Source organism: Cenococcum geophilum (genome assembly GCF_001692895.1).
Source record: "Cenococcum geophilum 1.58 unplaced genomic scaffold K441scaffold_4, whole genome shotgun sequence".
In the NCBI taxonomy this organism is placed as follows: Eukaryota; Fungi; Ascomycota; class Dothideomycetes; order Gloniales; family Gloniaceae; genus Cenococcum; species Cenococcum geophilum.
In genome coordinates, this window is record NW_027137562.1 from 2564051 (window position 1) to 2580026 (window position 15976).

Genomic DNA, 15976 nt, shown 5'->3' on the forward strand with positions numbered 1-15976 from the left:
TGTTATTTATATAATATTAAAACGAGCTTAGAGCGTTTATAAGGCTAAAGGGTGTTACTAAATACTTAAATAGTCTATATCGGGTATGAAATGCAGTAAGCTATTTATCCCCTTTTATAATACGGAGACGGTTAAATGCAGAGATAATATTAAGCTTCGTATAGTAACAAGCCTTACTTAGTTAGTTTAGCGTCTCTTATATTAACGGGATCGGATATTAGTTCTTAACAGTAACAGCGTTAAAGGCTTAGTAGTCTATATAGAAGCGTAGACCGCCGCTAGGTTTCTTAATAAAGATTACTAGTATAGCTATAGGCGACAAGCTTGCTCTAATAAATCCTTTACTTAGGTTCTCGTCTAAATACTTTTATAGCACTTAGAGTTTATTTTAGGATATTCTGTATAAGGGTCTAAATCTAGGCTAAGTTCCTTCTTTAAGTATAATCTTATAGTTATATAGTTGGTGTTTTAGTAGCTTATTAGCTTCCTTTTATAAGAATACATCTAGGCAATAATAATACTCTATTGGTACCTTCGTAGTAGGGTTAGTATACTTCTTTAATGCTAAGGCCTTCTTAATATCGGCTATTATAACAGCGAAGATTATATACTCGGGTTTCCTAGCAAGTTGCGCTAGCGGGGTAGCTCTAATTATACGGATATCTAGGGTGCCAAGCTTACTTAGATTGTCCATAATTTCTTATTTGGGTTTAGGTTTAGTATTAGGTACGGAGTTAGTATTAGATTTGGGTTTAGGTTCTTTAAGAATCCTTTTTATAGTAGAATACTAGTCCTTCTAGTATTTTTGTGTATAGAGCTTAAGCTTTTGCTTGGCTTGGGGCGGTGTAGTACTTAGTAATAACTTATGGAATTTAGTGGAGTTTTCGGATCCTTAGTGGATGTTAGTGGAATTCTTACATTAGTGGAATTTAGTAGAATTCCTAGGTTGGTGGAATCTGGTAAATTCCTTGGGTATAGGGTAGATAGTTATAGAAATTTTAGACTAGTGGATTATAGTAGATTTTTTAGATTTTAGTTTTAGGTCTAAGTAGCGAGTTATAAGGCACTTCTGCTTATAACGGGAGGCGGTAAATAAAAGCTTAAGATTATCCTAATTAATAGTTACCTTATATAGCTTTATTTAGGGTTATCTAAGGATCGCTAAGTGACCTAGGGTGGTAACGAAAAGTTTAATTAATTCTTTGTAGTTTAGGTATCGGAGTCTTAGGAATACTACGTAGGTAATACGGCCTAAGACGGTGCGTTTGCTATTAAATCCAAATATATTAATATGCCGGTTAAGGGGGGTTAGGGTAAAACCATTATCTTATATAAAGATCTTGTTAATAAATCCTATGCTACTAACTCCTATATTAATTAGGATTTAAGCGTTAGCCTATTAACCATTCTACCAAAGACGGCAGTTGATGGTTATGCTATGGTCCTAAAAGTTAGAGTTTATAACGTTAAATGCGTTTAACGAAATCCTATAGTAGAGCTGTTTTAGAGAGCGACTTAGCTCTAGGACCTTCCTTTTAGAGGTAATTAGGGTAGGGTTCTTATAGGACGTCGGCTGTAGCTTCGTCCTTATAAATGGTGCTTACTAGATATAGGGCTGGAACTAAGTAGAAATTGGGGACGGTAACTAGAAGATCAATGCGGTAAACGGCTGCTAGTATTAGCCGTTTGTAATTTGTATTTAGGTATAGGGACAAAGTAGTAGTTAGAGAGGTAAGAGCTACTTCTATATTTAAAGTAGAGGCCTAGCTTAATATATCGTTCTTATTTAAAGGACCCTAGTAGGGCGTACCCTAAGGTCCTAGTGTTAATATCTATAGCGTCGGGGTGCTTAGGCTAAGACAATAACTTAGTAGACGTTTATAGGGTTGCCATATTGTATTATAGAGCGGGCTTCGGTGTTAGGCGTAGTATATTATTATATCGTTTATTAATAACGTTTGCGTAGGCATTAAGGGCTCCTAGTAGGTCTACGCCTATTAAGGAGGTTTTTAGTTTGGGGCTTAGGGATTTAATAAGGCTGTTAATTAGTACGGAGTTGTTCTAGCCTGTTTCTTTTACGTAACGGTTAAATTCGGAGAAGTATACTAGGAAACTTTTCGTTCCTTAAGTTATATAGTTTATCTTTCTTTAAGCAGTAGCTTAGCGGTTTAGGTTACTATATATAGCTTTAAGGAGTATAACTAGGCTTTACACTAAGTTTAGCTAAAGCGGTTTAATAAGGTTAGCTATATCTCCTCCTAGTTAACTTAGGGCGTAACAGAGTCGGTTGGCTTTAGTTAAGTAATAGTTAGCGTTACCAGTTAGCTTATTTTTAAGCTAGCTTAGAAATAATCGGAGCTCTTATCGTTTATTAGTAAATACTAGGGGGTCTAGTAGTTGTTCGGATTATTTTAGTATAGTAGTTGGCTTAGGGTAAGTGGCTACTATAGGTTCGGGGCTCGCATTCCGCGTATTTATCTCTAAAGATAGTGTTTAGTCTTAAGGTCCTAGTATAGGCATCTTAAGGGCGCGGACTTCTTCTTAGAGGTCCTTAATTAATTGCTAGTATTATACTTCTTATTCGGCTTATCGTTAATTTAAAGTGGCTTAGTTCTGTTTAAGGGCGTCTATAAAAGACTTCTATATCCCTACTAACTATTCTTAAAGTGCGGATATAATACCGGCGGCCGTTATAGGGGCTTCGGGTTCGTTCTGCATGTTAACGGTAGTATAGGTGGTTAACGTAACGTAGTGTCACGGAGTAAGTATAAGCGACGATAATATATAGCAAGGTAGATATTATTAAGCTATATATATAAACTATATAAGGAGGTTAAGACGTTACGTAAGAAAGAAGGTAGGAAAACGGGAAGAAAGGGCATATATTGTTAACTTAGTTGCTTAGTTAATATATATATAGGGCAGAATAGGGTTTAGGTTATAGTCCTAGCAAAACTTAGTAGAATTTGGTAGAACTTGGCAGAATATAGCAGAATGCCGTAGATTGCCGTTAGATTGCCATCAGATTGCCATTAGATTGCTATTTCGCGGTTAGTCTCTAATTGCTAAGTTGGTGGAAACAGGTGGACGTGTGCAAGGTATTACGAGGGTGTCCCGTAACATGAACTTAATATAATTAATAATCTCTATTTATAGGGGATTAAGTCTCTATATACCTATTATAGTATATATTAACTATTAAGGTACGTAGTATAAGGTGACTATATATTATTAATAAACGATATTATATAAAGATCTATATAGGAGGTAAGGCGGTATATATACACGTCACTTAGGGGTTAGGTCTATACTCGTGTTATAATAACACTAAGTTATAATAATATATTAGGTCAGTGCCGTAACAATATATCCCCCTTTAGAAGGCGAGCTCCTATAAGCTAAGTAACGGCAGTAAAAACACAGAAGTAAAAAAAATAGACTATATATATCCTTATCCTTCTAGTCCTTAAAGGTTCTTATTCTTCCAGTCCTTAAAGGTCCTCGTCCTTATAGTCCTCAGACCCTCCTACCTATATCCCTACTATATCGCTCTCTACTAGTGCTTGTCTTAAGTACTAAATAAAGCTGAAGGTAAAGGGGTAAAATAAAGGAGACGAGGAAAATATAACCGCAGGGCGTAATTTTGCGGATATTAACACTTAAAAGGCTTAGTTACGGAGATTAAGGTTAAGGTATAGACTTAAAAGGCTCGGAGTATAGAGATTGAGGTTAAAGTATAGACTTAAAAGGCTCGGTAGTTACGGAGATTAAGGTTAAAGCGTAGACTTAAAAGGCTTTAAGTATAGAGATTAAGGTTAAAACGTAGATTCTTATTACGGTAAACTTAAAGTAGTATCTATACGGATTTAAAGACGGAGATAGAGAAGAGATCGTAACCTATAGTCTTATACTGTAATTAAGACATAAGGAATATAGCCTGCAGCCGGCTTAGAAACTTAGACGTAAAGTAGTAGTATGGCTAGAAACGGACTCGGAGACGGAGAGATCTGTAACCTATAGTCTTATACTGTAATCAGGATACGAGGAATATAGCCCGTAGGGTGCACTCCCTGCAGCCGGCTTAGAAACTCAGGACATGAAGCAGTAGTATGGCTAGAAACAGACTCGGAGACGGAGATACGAGAAACATAGCCCGCAGGATGAACTCCTTGCAGCCGGCTTAGAAACTCGGGTGGATGGAGAGGAGATCGGTTCGAATGGATTTGATGTGCAGAGATTGTCGTAGAACGAGGGTAAGAATCCCGCCTGGGGTAGGGTCGTAGCTTTGGAACGGAGCTTTGGAACGGTGGAAACAAAGCCCTACCAGGGGCGTATAAGATGACACGACATACTGTTACAGTACGTGCCGACTGTCAAGGTACGTGGTACGAGGTGACTGTATATTATTGACAAACGATGTCGTGTGAGGATCTATGTAGGAGGTGAGGCGGTATATATACACGTCGCTCCGGGATTAGGTCTGTGCTCGTGTCATGACAACACTAAGTCATAACAACGTGTTAGGTCAGTGCCGTGACAATACCTAAAAGATCCTAATTATAGAATCTCTATATTCCGGTTTATATTCTAATATACTATCTAATACTATATAATATACCATTTAATACTATTTAATATACTATCTAATACTACTTAATACTATGTAATATACTTTCTAATACTATTTAATATACTTCCTAATATTATTTAATATACTTCCTAATATTATTTAATATACTTCCTAATACTATCTAATATATAGGATTCCAAAGTATTAAAATCCTTAAAAATCTTCTAAGGTATTCTTATATAAGCGAAATCTCGTGGTTTATCTTTAACACTATAGCTAAGGCTAGCTATTTAGCGCCTCTTTATCTAAGGGCTAGTAGAGCTTTATAACCTTATTTATCCATTATATAAGTATATCTATTATATTATCTATAAAGAATAAACTAAATATTGTTAAAAGATCGCTTATATTATGTAATATAGAAGATTTAGCTAACTATAGTCGTGTTAATCGTTAATCTTAAAGGGGGTTATAAAGGCTTGGTTAATAGAATAGAATCTATATTAGGAAAATATCCATAGGCTGAAATTTAAACTACCTGTTAAGTGAAATCAAATACTGCTAATTAGGTCAATTGGCTGCCAAATAGCTACAGTTAACGTCGTTTACATAGTTAACGTATTTAACGTTTTTAGTATATAGCTTACGCGTAACCAACTTAGCACCCAACTTAATGGATTTTTTAATTTTCTAAAATTTGCTTATTTTACTTAGGCCCTAATAAGCCCCCTAGTAACGCAAGAAAAAAATTATATAAAAAGTTTACTAGGGAAGTTATCCCTTCATGTGGTAAATGTGACTTTTCGTATTGGGCGCTTTGGGCGCTCCCACCTGGGTTAGCATGCTGCAGGCACCCTAGCTAGCGTGATTTTATTAGCAAGCCTCACCAAAACGCGTCAATATTGCGATGCCGATGAAATACTGCAGAAGGCCACTACGGCTACCACTAAAAACACCTATTTTTTTTTAAGGAAGTTGGCCAAAAAAGTCGTAATATATAACGTTATGCCTGTAGGTTTCTGCCCTTCCTTTACTAACCAGCTGCTAATTATATAGGAAAATTCTCTATTAGAGTCCTCCCCCAAACTACCACCACCTATCTGCTTTATACGCGTTTTTAATATTAATAAGGATAAGCTAATAAAGGACCAGCTTAAGGTTATAAGAGAGGACGTGCTATATATATTAAATGAGGTGTACTAAGTGTTATAAGTAGTTAAACGGTTTAATTAGCGGTTATTTAATATAAAGAATCGATTAAAGGTAGTAGAGGAGTGCTTAAAGGAGGCTAAGAAGGATACTGTAGTAAAGGCTTAATTAGCTTTGGAGTCTTAATATTAAGGGTATAAGAAAGTAGAGGACCTAAAATACTTACCTAGTTGTCGCCTACTGAATGAAAATTATTAAAGTACTAAAGATATAGAGGAAGCCTACAGGCCTTATATTTATATACTATTTACCTAATTTTAACTATAAGCTTCTTTGCCTCTTTCCATCTACACATCTAGCACTTTAGAAGGGTCTTATGGCCTTATTTCCTCGTAAAGCTTTTAATAGAACGGTAAGTTCGCATCTTACACCGTTAAATTGCAGGTAGTAGGGTTTTAGCAGTAACGTAGGTAGTTTTTTAATTCGTTCTATTTTTATAACTAGGCCCAATACTAGATTAATATTACCTAGATTTTAGTGAGCTTTAATGAAGAAGACGCTTAGTATCGTGCTTATTTAGGCCTATTTGCCAACTACCTATAATAATAAGGTTCCATGCCAATTGTATACGGAAACGGCGGTAGGTTTAGAGGAAGGGCTTCTTTAATATTTGGAAGATCCTCTTACTGATAATATAGGTGTTAATTATAGCCGCATTAAGCACCTAGAAGAATAAGGGTAGCTAGATGCGTATAGTAGTAATTTAGGTAGTATAATAGCTTTGAAGCTAATTATAAATATTAACGCCACCTATTTAGTTATTGTAGTTAATAGAGAGCCTTAGGAGCGTTAACTTCTTAATTAGATTATCGCCCTAAACGTTAGCTACTAGCTTCTTAAGGAAGGAATTATATGCCCGCGGCTAACGCCAATTAACTTTATTAACGTCCTTATTACTACATAAGTAAGCTATTATTAAAAACCGTACTAAATTCTTGTCCTACTATACGATTAAAAGCACTAAATTAACTGCTCTAACGACTACTCCCGTAATAAAATTAAACGGTAGCCTTTCCTTTTTTTTATTAGCCCTTTTATGCACCTTTAGATAGTCCTTTAAGTTTAATTAAGCTATACTAGCTACAGCAATTCCAAGTTATTAAAGCACCTAGAGCAACGAAATATTCGTAAAATAGTTATTTAAGAATAGGCAAAATTAACGAGCCTAAAGAGAAAGCTGTTAGGTAAGGTAGAAGACGCACTTAGAGGTCTTTAAGAGGATAATATCTTAATGATTTATTTAAGAAGGAAGCCTAAAAAAGTAGCTAGGTAAGGTAAACATAAAGCTATAGCAATACCCATATTAGCAAAGGCTTAATATCTTAAAGCCCTTAGATACTGGCTTACTAGGCAATTTAATTATAGCTATAGATCGTCTAGTAAACCTTACTATTATTTTATTAAAGCTAACTATAGATTTAGGTATAACGTACTTCCTAAACGCCTCGCTTAAAGGAGTCGTTAATAGCTTAATTTTCTCAAAAACCTAACGTTTAACACCCTCTGGTGGAGGTGGTAAGGTATAAAAAAAGCGCTTAAGTTACTCTTATCTCTTTTAGCCTATAAATAAGCTAATTAAATGTCTAGGATATTCAGGATCTATAGCCCAAAGGTCTCGCACCTAGGTAACTTTAAAGACGCCTATATAGATAATAAGTCCTACCTAAATTATCAATTTACTAGTAGAGGTCTCCTTCTATATCTATAATCGTTTACCCGTATATTATCCTAATTAGTAATATCCGCTAGCATTTTAAGAGGCTGTATATAGGTTTATATTAATCGCGAGCTTCTTAAATATACTAATATTAAAGAATAGTAAGAATACTTAAATTGGCAGGTCCTATCTAGATCTACACCCACTAGACTCTATATAAATTTAATCCGCCAGTATATAATAAGTAGCACGCTTATTATCCTTATTTTAATTAGGAAGGTTATTAGATTTAACGTCCGCGTTAACACTACTAATAGGCTTACTAGTACGCCAAGCGGCAAATATTAACTTATTTAGAAGGTTAATAACTTTAAGGTCTAGTTTAGGGATAGCGGCTATAGGCTCCTATAAAGTAGGAATAGTAGAAAGGCCTATTCTTATAACTTCTTCAGCTAATAGCTCTAGTAGCTCAGTCTCATCTACCTTATCTGCCTTATCCTCAGCAGTCTCGCCGCGGGCCTTAAAAACGGCTCCTAATTCGTCCTTAATATCCTCTCTCTAGCTGCTTAGCCAAGCCTCCTTAATATCCTTAATCAGCACTACTGCCTGCTGCGTAGCTGTAACGGAACCTTGTAGCTAAAACTATGGTGGGTCCTATTATTAGGCTAGGTGTGTAGGAAATATAAAGAATAATAGTCGACAAGTAATAATAATTGGTGGAGTGGTTGCCTAATAGATTAACTCCAATTGTATTCTAAGAATTACTATAAGGAAGGAACTATCTAGGTAGGGACTAAGGGTCCTTAAATACACAACCGTACTCCTATAAAATCCTTCTTGTACGTAATGTACGTCTTATACGTAAGGTACGTGAGTTCCTCTCGTTCCTCTCGTTTAATACGTAGCACATTATATGACCTTGGTTACCATTCCTCGTCATATGGTTCTATCGGCTCCATCCTGGACCGTGCTTGAATCAACCAACTAGCTTCTTCCGACTCTTCCCCAAGTAGTCGTAACATCGTACTTAAAGCGTCCGTAACAGTAGCTACTGAAGCCACTGAAGCCTCTAGAGGCTGTATAATTACTGCCGACACGCTATCGTGTGTATACTGCGTCGCTTAAAAGGTCTGCGAATAGGACTCCTAGGCTTAAGGTGCTTTTGGAGGCTTTAGAGGCTTCGGAGCTAAAGATGCACGACGTTTTTTGGGCGGCATAAGGACAATATTTTACTAATAATTTAATGATTAAATAGACGGCAACAATATTGAAGCTTTTTGACCAACTACACTAAATATTATAGGCTTCCTGACCACGTCGCTGCTGTTCACCGCAATATCCAAGCGTCAAATGAGGCGCCAGCACCCTTGTCGTACTGACTCAAGACTTCAACACCAAGCTCTATACGGTATAGAGCCTCTAGATTGGCTTATGAGGCGTGCATATACGAAAAGTCCTTGAAATGGTTGCCACACAAAGGGATATTATATAATACTAACGTAGGTCACTGGGTTATGACGGTCCACCTAGTTATGATGGAAATCTGACCGCCTGTCTAATTAGGAAAAGCGGTTTCCTATTTCGGTATTCTGCCGGAAAATATCGCCTCAGAGGCCTCAGATGAGGACTTTAATCCGCCAACTCGCGGTTATCCAAGCAATCAGCTGCCCAATACACCGGAAAAAGTCGATATAGACACTCCCCTATATATTTAAGGCTTTATTCGGGTTTAATAATAAAATAATGCTTTGCGATGGTTTTTACTAGCGATTTGCTTGCATTCGGCAGTATTTTGGTGTTCTGTCATAACTAAATGCGGTTAGATTTCCGTCATAACTGGGTGGACCGTCATAACCCGGTGACCTACGTTATACAATATAGGACTTAAAAACTTTAATATTTTATAAGTAAAAAGGTAAATTAACGAAATTGCCAATTGCGCCAATGACCGACCATTGAGGCCATTGATAGGGGACAATATTTTGCCGATGTATTAGTAGCTAGGTAATTAGAATTCCAAGTCGAGGAGTAGAAGAAGATAGAGAAAAGGACACGGCTATATACATAGCGCCAAGTCTCTAGCCGAACCCCTGACTAGGCTCCCTGTCCAGGCTACGCGTAATAGTGCCGTAATAGGGTTAAAGCTAAGTAGAACCAAAAGCGGGACTGTGGCGACTGCGACTACAGACTTGAATATCTGACCGACGCTGACAATTTGGGTGATAACCATCCACATTTCAGGCCGACTACATAAGGAAGGTTTGTTAGGCGGGGTTGTAAGAAAAGTGAAGATGGGTTTGAGATGGGAATTATGATTTTACTTGCGGGGAGATTATGGTCTCCTATCAAGGGAGCATTTTGTGGACGATAGCCCGTCGAGAGGCTTGAATATTTTATAGAAACGCATAAACGATATTGCACGCTGAATTTCGGGCTCTCCATCTAGTCTGTTCCCTTACCACTGGTGGTAATGCAGAACCGTTAAGCATCGTAATGTGACCCTCAGTTCTGATAACGGAGTGAAGATAAATCTTGGTTGCCAATAGTACAGCAAATGAAAGTTGCCCTACGCCTTCTGAATGCATGAAAATAGCCAAGCCCGAACTCCGGAATCCATTGATGCTTAGGTAGCTCCTACCGCACGAGTTAGTTTGGGCAGATGTTTATGCTAATACGTAAACTTACAGTTCCCCTTCAAATGCTGAGCATCATTCTCTCGATTATCCTCCCGTGCGTCCTGAAGCATGGTGTCTATGCCTCGGGCCTTTAGCACTTTCTGGTTGCGGTTAGATTCCAGAAGACATGTGTTGCTCAAGTGGCTTACTCCTAAGCACTGTTTGTATTGCTTGAAGAGAGGCTCGCATTCATCCGTTGTGGCATTTCCACGTAGAAACTCTGATATATAGTTAGGATCGGAAATATAGGAGGCATTAGGAGCAGCTTGCTTTCGCTATACCACTTCAAGAAACAGCCGTCATAACGCCTAAGCTAAGGTTAGAGCATAGATGCGACAACAAGACGTTAATCCATACTCCTTAACCTCATTACATTCCGACGCAAGGGAGGCAGACATGACAGTGGCACTGTGATCATTGCCGACCAAAGTAGGACATTCTGAAGACTGCGAAGAGGTAAAGGCTGCTAACTTAAGCTTTAAAGTTTCCACAGAAATTAATTACTTTATCGATAAGAAAATTACTTGCCCAAAGTTGAACACCATTCCTGCATCTTTTGTCTCGACACCAACCACAATACTGACCTTCCTACCGCGTCGCATACTCAAAATTAATGGCTGGAGGTTGCCCATGATGGATCTCCACACCGACTTCAAGGCTCTCCAAGACACCGTCTCGTCAGCGCTTGTCTCCGTGACGCGCACTGCGACAGGGATCAGCGCCGAGGACCTTGGATTCCAGCGTTCACTCGACCTCACCTTTGCAGACACCTTAGACAAGCAGAAGACGCGGCTTCTTGTTCTTGCGGAGCATCTTCTTGCGAACGCGGCTTCAGGCTCGGAGGTTGTAGGTCCAAAGTTACACGATGCAGATGCCGTCGAGAGCAGTTGGAGAGGGGTAGTTGATGTCGTCGACAGCTTGCTTGAAAAGGCAGATACTAGTCTAGACGAATATACTGGTGTGGTCAAAAGGCTAAGCCCTTCATATGAGCAGGTGAGACTGCGAAACGTTTGTATTTTTGTATAAGACTTATAATTTTCAGGCCACCACGAAACTGTTACCTTCCAAGCTACCCGACGAATTCCGGCCGAAGGATTTGCCAAAGCCACAAGGATTGTTCGAAAACGTGCCCCAGAATAACGAGACTGGAGCATTCAAGCCATTGATCACCTCTAAACCACACGCGATGATCCCTTTGGAGGAGAGCCTGTCTGAGGTTACGGATTCGAATGGGAAACAACTGTATGTCGGCCTTCCCTTAATTTCGTCTACAAACCTCAAGACTATGGAGCTTCACTAAAATATAGAATAGGATACACAATCCTTACCGAACTGAAATTGAGCTCTATAAGTACCCGTCCTCCGTATACATAAGAGCCGAGCCAGTACCATACACTCCTTTCGAAATAACGACAGCAACATTTGTAGACACACCTGAGGCTCTAACTTCTATGTTAGCCGAGCTTAAGACTGAAAAGGAAATAGCCATTGACCTTGAACACCATGACAACCGATCATACATTGGTCTCGTATCATTAATGCAGATTAGCACGAGGAAAAAAGATTGGATAGTGGACACACTAAAGCCTTGGCGTCGAAGACTGGAGTGTCTCAATGAAGTCTTCGCGGATCCTAATATTTTAAAGGTAAACCGCAAAATCTATAGGTATTCGCGATTTTACTGATAGAGCGATAGGTCCTCCACGGCGCCTTTATGGATATTATTTGGCTGCAAAGGGATCTTGGTCTCTATATCGTTGGTCTCTTCGATACCTATCAAGCAGCTAGAGCTCTGGGCTATCCGAGCGGTGCTCTAGCTTTCTTGCTGCAAAAGTTTGTCAACTTCCAAGCTGAAAAGAAATATCAGATGGCCGACTGGCGAAGACGGTATGATGCATAACTGTTTTAACCTAGTATGTGTGCTAATCTAAAAGCAGCCCATTAACACCAAAGATGTTTGAATACGCCAGATCAGATACTCATTTCTTATTGTACATTTACGACAACATCCGCAACGAACTCATTGATCAATCCGATTTCTCCGATCCCGATAAAGACCTCATTCTCCGAGTTCTTGAAAAGTCCAAAGAAACCGCTCTTCAACGATACGAGCACCCGGCCTATGACGTCGAGTTTGGCTCAGGCACTGGGGGTTGGTACAAGCTGCTCAGCCGCACACCTGCTGTATTCTCTAAAGAGCAATTCTCAGTATACCGTGCCGTGCATCGATGGCGCGATAATGTCGCTCGGCAGGAAGACGAGAGTACGATCTATGTTATAGCGAACCACGCCGTCTTCAGCATAGCGAGAGCGATGCCTGTGGACAAAGCGGCTCTATTAGGCGTTGCTCAATCAATATCTCCTATACTTCGCCTACGTGCTGATGAGCTGGTTGCTATTATAAAGGCAGCCAGGAAGGCAGGAGAGAAGGGCCCCGAAATGAGCGAAGTCGTGGACAAGATTCAGGCAATCCGTCCGAAGCCGTTTTTCCAGTCCCAAAGCTCAGCGCTCAATTCCACCCCTGCTACTCTGCCGGCGCCTGCTGTGGCAACGCTTGCAGATCTCCCTCTCCGCGCTCACTCCTCCCAATTCTGGGGCCCAGCTTTTGCCAGCAGTGTTTGGGAGCAACGGCGCACTGCATCGACGGCAAACATACGGCTCGCACTCCCGCTACCACCGCTTACAGCCGAGGTTTTCGCGTATCCAGCTGATGGCACATCAAATGATGTGAAAACATTCATGGACCCAGGTGCGAGAGGTGAGCACGCGTTCGTTAGTGCTAAGGGGAGAGTTAAAGAGGAGGAAGACGATGGCGTATTTATCATCAAGCAGTTAGGAGGCGGGAGGAAGCGGAAGGTGGACGAGATGGCTAGAAGTGCACTAGAAAACCTACCTACGGCCAAGCCAATAGATGAAAACGTTGAAGCGGATGAGGTTCCGTTGCTAGATGATAAGACACACCGCAAAGCCGAGAAGAAGGCTGCTAAACGGCTCAAGAAACAGCAGAAAGCTCTCCTTAACGGATCGGCGACTGAAAATGGAAACGGCGAAGCTAGCTTTGCAGGGCAAGAAGTGGAGCCGTTTGACTATTCAACCGCGCCGTCAGTGCTGCATGCGCAACGTGATGAATGGAAGAGGGGGAAGAAAGAGAAGAAAGAAAAAAGATTTAACCCCTATGCGAAGGCTATGGATGCTCCAAAGGGTTTAGGAAGATCACAACGTGAGAGCGTGGGGAGGAGCAAGACGTTTGGCAAGTAGAACATTTAGACGGTGCAGTGCAAAGTAATGAGAGTGGGGGCTTTTCTGTATGGCTAGTGCATATCCGGCGTCGTGGGTTTATGAGGGTACTCGGCGCACTGGGTGGAGCTTGACTGTAGGAAGCTCAGTTATGGGTCCTAGATATGCTTGAGCGCTGATCAGGTGGCCTTGAGTTTGAAGAGACATGAAAGGCATTACCAACTTTCTATCAACTTGCTCTGACTTATGCTAATAGTGCATTCCAAACAGAACACAATATGAGAATGTCCATCACGTCTCAAATGTGTGATTGTATAATAGAGAGTCGAAGGCTTTTGCGATTACTACCACCATGCTTTGTCTTTCACTGCCCCACCAACTCCGAACCTGGATATTGATGTTAACAAGTTCCTACAACCATGCCAAGCCAGCCAAGCTTTGAAAGCAACGCAACCCAGCCGTCTATAACCTCGACTTTATTATGGCATATATGCGCCGCCCGCAAGGACAAGATTCATCCTTGTAAAGGCAACTTTGTAAACCGGACTCTTCTTAGTCGGGAAGGCGCTTATCTGGTCCGCTGACACTCCAACTTCTTTCCCTTTCGCCCCGCCTTTTCCTGCCGCTCCTCCTTTTCCACCACCATCGATCTTCGTGCCCGCACCACCTTCCGCAACCACTTTCCCTGTGGATTCGGTCGTTTCTTGCAGGCAATCCCACACCCGAACTGTACCGTCTGCGCCACCGGAAATGAGGACGGTGCTCTCGAGGCTCCAGGACAGGCTCCATATGCCGCCCTTGCCATGGCCGCGCATCCGCTTCTTGCGGCGCCCCTTGTCGAGATCCCAGAGGAAGATCGCACCTGCATCATCAGCGGATGCAAGGGTTTTGCCATCGGGGGAGCATGCGATCGCTGTGACATTGCCGGAATGGCCTGTAAATAGGCGTAAGGCGTTCCCGGAGCTAATGTGCCACATGCGCACTGTTTTATCACAGGAGCCAGTAAAGACATACAGATTGTTTGGGTGGAAGCAAACGCAGTCGACATCGTTGTCATGGCCAACGTACATTTTGAGTGGTTCAATATGGTCGGTGGACCAAAGACGAGCGGTGCGGTCGTTGGAGCTAGTGAGGAAGTAATGTCCATGAGGACCCCAGGTCACATCCCATATTGGATTATCGTGACTACGGTATGCGACGAGACATGACCAAGTTTCGAGCGACCATAAGCGAACTGTTTTGTCTGCGGAGCAGGAGAGAAGATATTGGGGCGCGGTTGAAGGACCGATAGAGTTTGGAGTTGCGATGGATGGCGAGAAGGAGACAGCATAGACCGGCCCAGAGTGACCGATCAGACGGCGCGAGGATGAGGGCGGGGATAGGTCGAGAGGGTTTGGTGGGAGGGCGGAAGGCAGCGCTTTACCGTCAAGTGACCAGACCCGGATATAGGATTCGGCCATTCCGGCAGCCACGAGGAGATTATCACCTGAGAAGTCAATGCAGTTGATACTATGAAGCCATGTCAGTCGTTATTTTAAGGTTTAAAGCGTAGTCTATAAAGGTAAGCTGAACCCACCTGTCGAAGGTGTTATGAAATGTGAACATGGTTACGCTCACACCAGGTCCAACGCCACCAGTTCTTCCGCTGATTCTGAAACGATCGCGATGCTCGATGACCTTTTGCACCTCCATAGCGACGTCACGAGCGAGAGATGGGGGAAGAGGAATAGCATCGCGACTCGGCACGTCATCGGTAGGTTCTCTTTTGATGTGTTGGTCGTACTCCTCAAGAAGTGAATTTTGTCCCGGCTTTGGAGGATTTTTGGCATCTTCTTCCTGAAGCTGGGCTCGCACATCATCTTGTAGCTCCGGTTCCGGTGGAAGCGGACCAAGGGATAGTTTGGCCAGCACGAGTGGAGCGTTGCGATCAGTGTTTGCTGAACCTGGGTTATGACCTGGAATTCCTTCATCCTCAGCAGGAAGATCTTCGTCGACACTAGTTCTCGCAAGAATGGCGGCAATGCTCCGTTCATTACCAGCCGCTGCTCGGTCTACAGTGAAGATATGCATATAATTCGTTAGTGTCGCGATTATGACAGCGCCTCCCTCCCGGTCTTTCGATTCAAGAAATTGTATGAGGTTATTGAAGGCCATGACACTGAGCGTGAGCCGGTATTTGTTATTACGGTATACATGCGCAACATGACTATCCTCCAGATGCTGTGGAAGCCGGATTGGCGTGAGGGCGCGAATGTCGTCTTCGTGCTCGCGAACGAACTGATCCTTGTAGGTCAGGAAAAAGTGTTCGCATTCTCTCGTATAGTACTCCGCGGCGAGGTCCAGAAATGAGTAGACGAAGACAGGCCAAAGTAATCTGCGAAGCTCCGGCTGTACAAATGGTCAGATCAAATGCTAGTGTTAAGTCTGACAGACTTGCCTTATACAGATCAAGATTATCCTCAATCCATGTCCGCAGCAAATCTAGATCACTAGTCAGTTTATCTCAAGTACAGGAATAAAACCCACCGCGATGACGTGACTAACCGAACGCTCTAGCATATTTAGCCCCTCCACTCTCCTCTGCTCGTGTGATTATAGGCCGGCCTTCAGCGTCTTGGTGTGCTGATT

General features: G+C 41.5%; 2 protein-coding genes across 2 annotated transcripts; both read right to left on the bottom strand.

Annotated features, from left to right (window-relative positions):
- Window positions 1–9724: 9724 nt before the first annotated feature.
- Window positions 9725–10814, bottom strand: K441DRAFT_702833 (uncharacterized protein). Its single transcript, XM_067653429.1, has 5 exons — window positions 10469–10814; window positions 10382–10419; window positions 10261–10331; window positions 10122–10212; window positions 9725–10070 (listed from the first exon to the last, which is right to left on the bottom strand). Coding segments are annotated over exons 1-5 (243 nt in total). The 5' UTR covers window positions 10510–10814; the 3' UTR covers window positions 9725–10068.
- A 3013-nt stretch (window positions 10815–13827) lies between these two features.
- K441DRAFT_673650 (WD40 repeat-like protein) lies at window positions 13828–15907 on the bottom strand (the record flags this gene model as incomplete). The annotated part of the gene is made up of 4 exons (XM_067650669.1): window positions 13828–14857; window positions 14925–15736; window positions 15782–15829; window positions 15893–15907. 4 exons carry the CDS (start codon window positions 15905–15907, stop codon window positions 13828–13830), a joined length of 1905 nt encoding a protein of 634 aa, XP_067508829.1.
- Window positions 15908–15976: the final 69 nt, after the last annotated feature.

Bases quoted from the DNA above. Each gene is read 5' to 3' on its own strand.
- K441DRAFT_702833 (XM_067653429.1), bottom strand. From the start codon at position 10,509: ATGTCTGCCTCCCTTGCGTCGGAATGTAATGAGGTTAAGGA. The intron at 10,420-10,468 runs GTATGGATTAAC...ACCTTAGCTTAG, and splicing joins GAATGTAATGAGGTTAAGGA to GCGTTATGACGGCTGTTTCT. The intron at 10,332-10,381 runs GCAAGCTGCTCC...ACTATATATCAG, and splicing joins CTTGAAGTGGTATAGCGAAA to AGTTTCTACGTGGAAATGCC.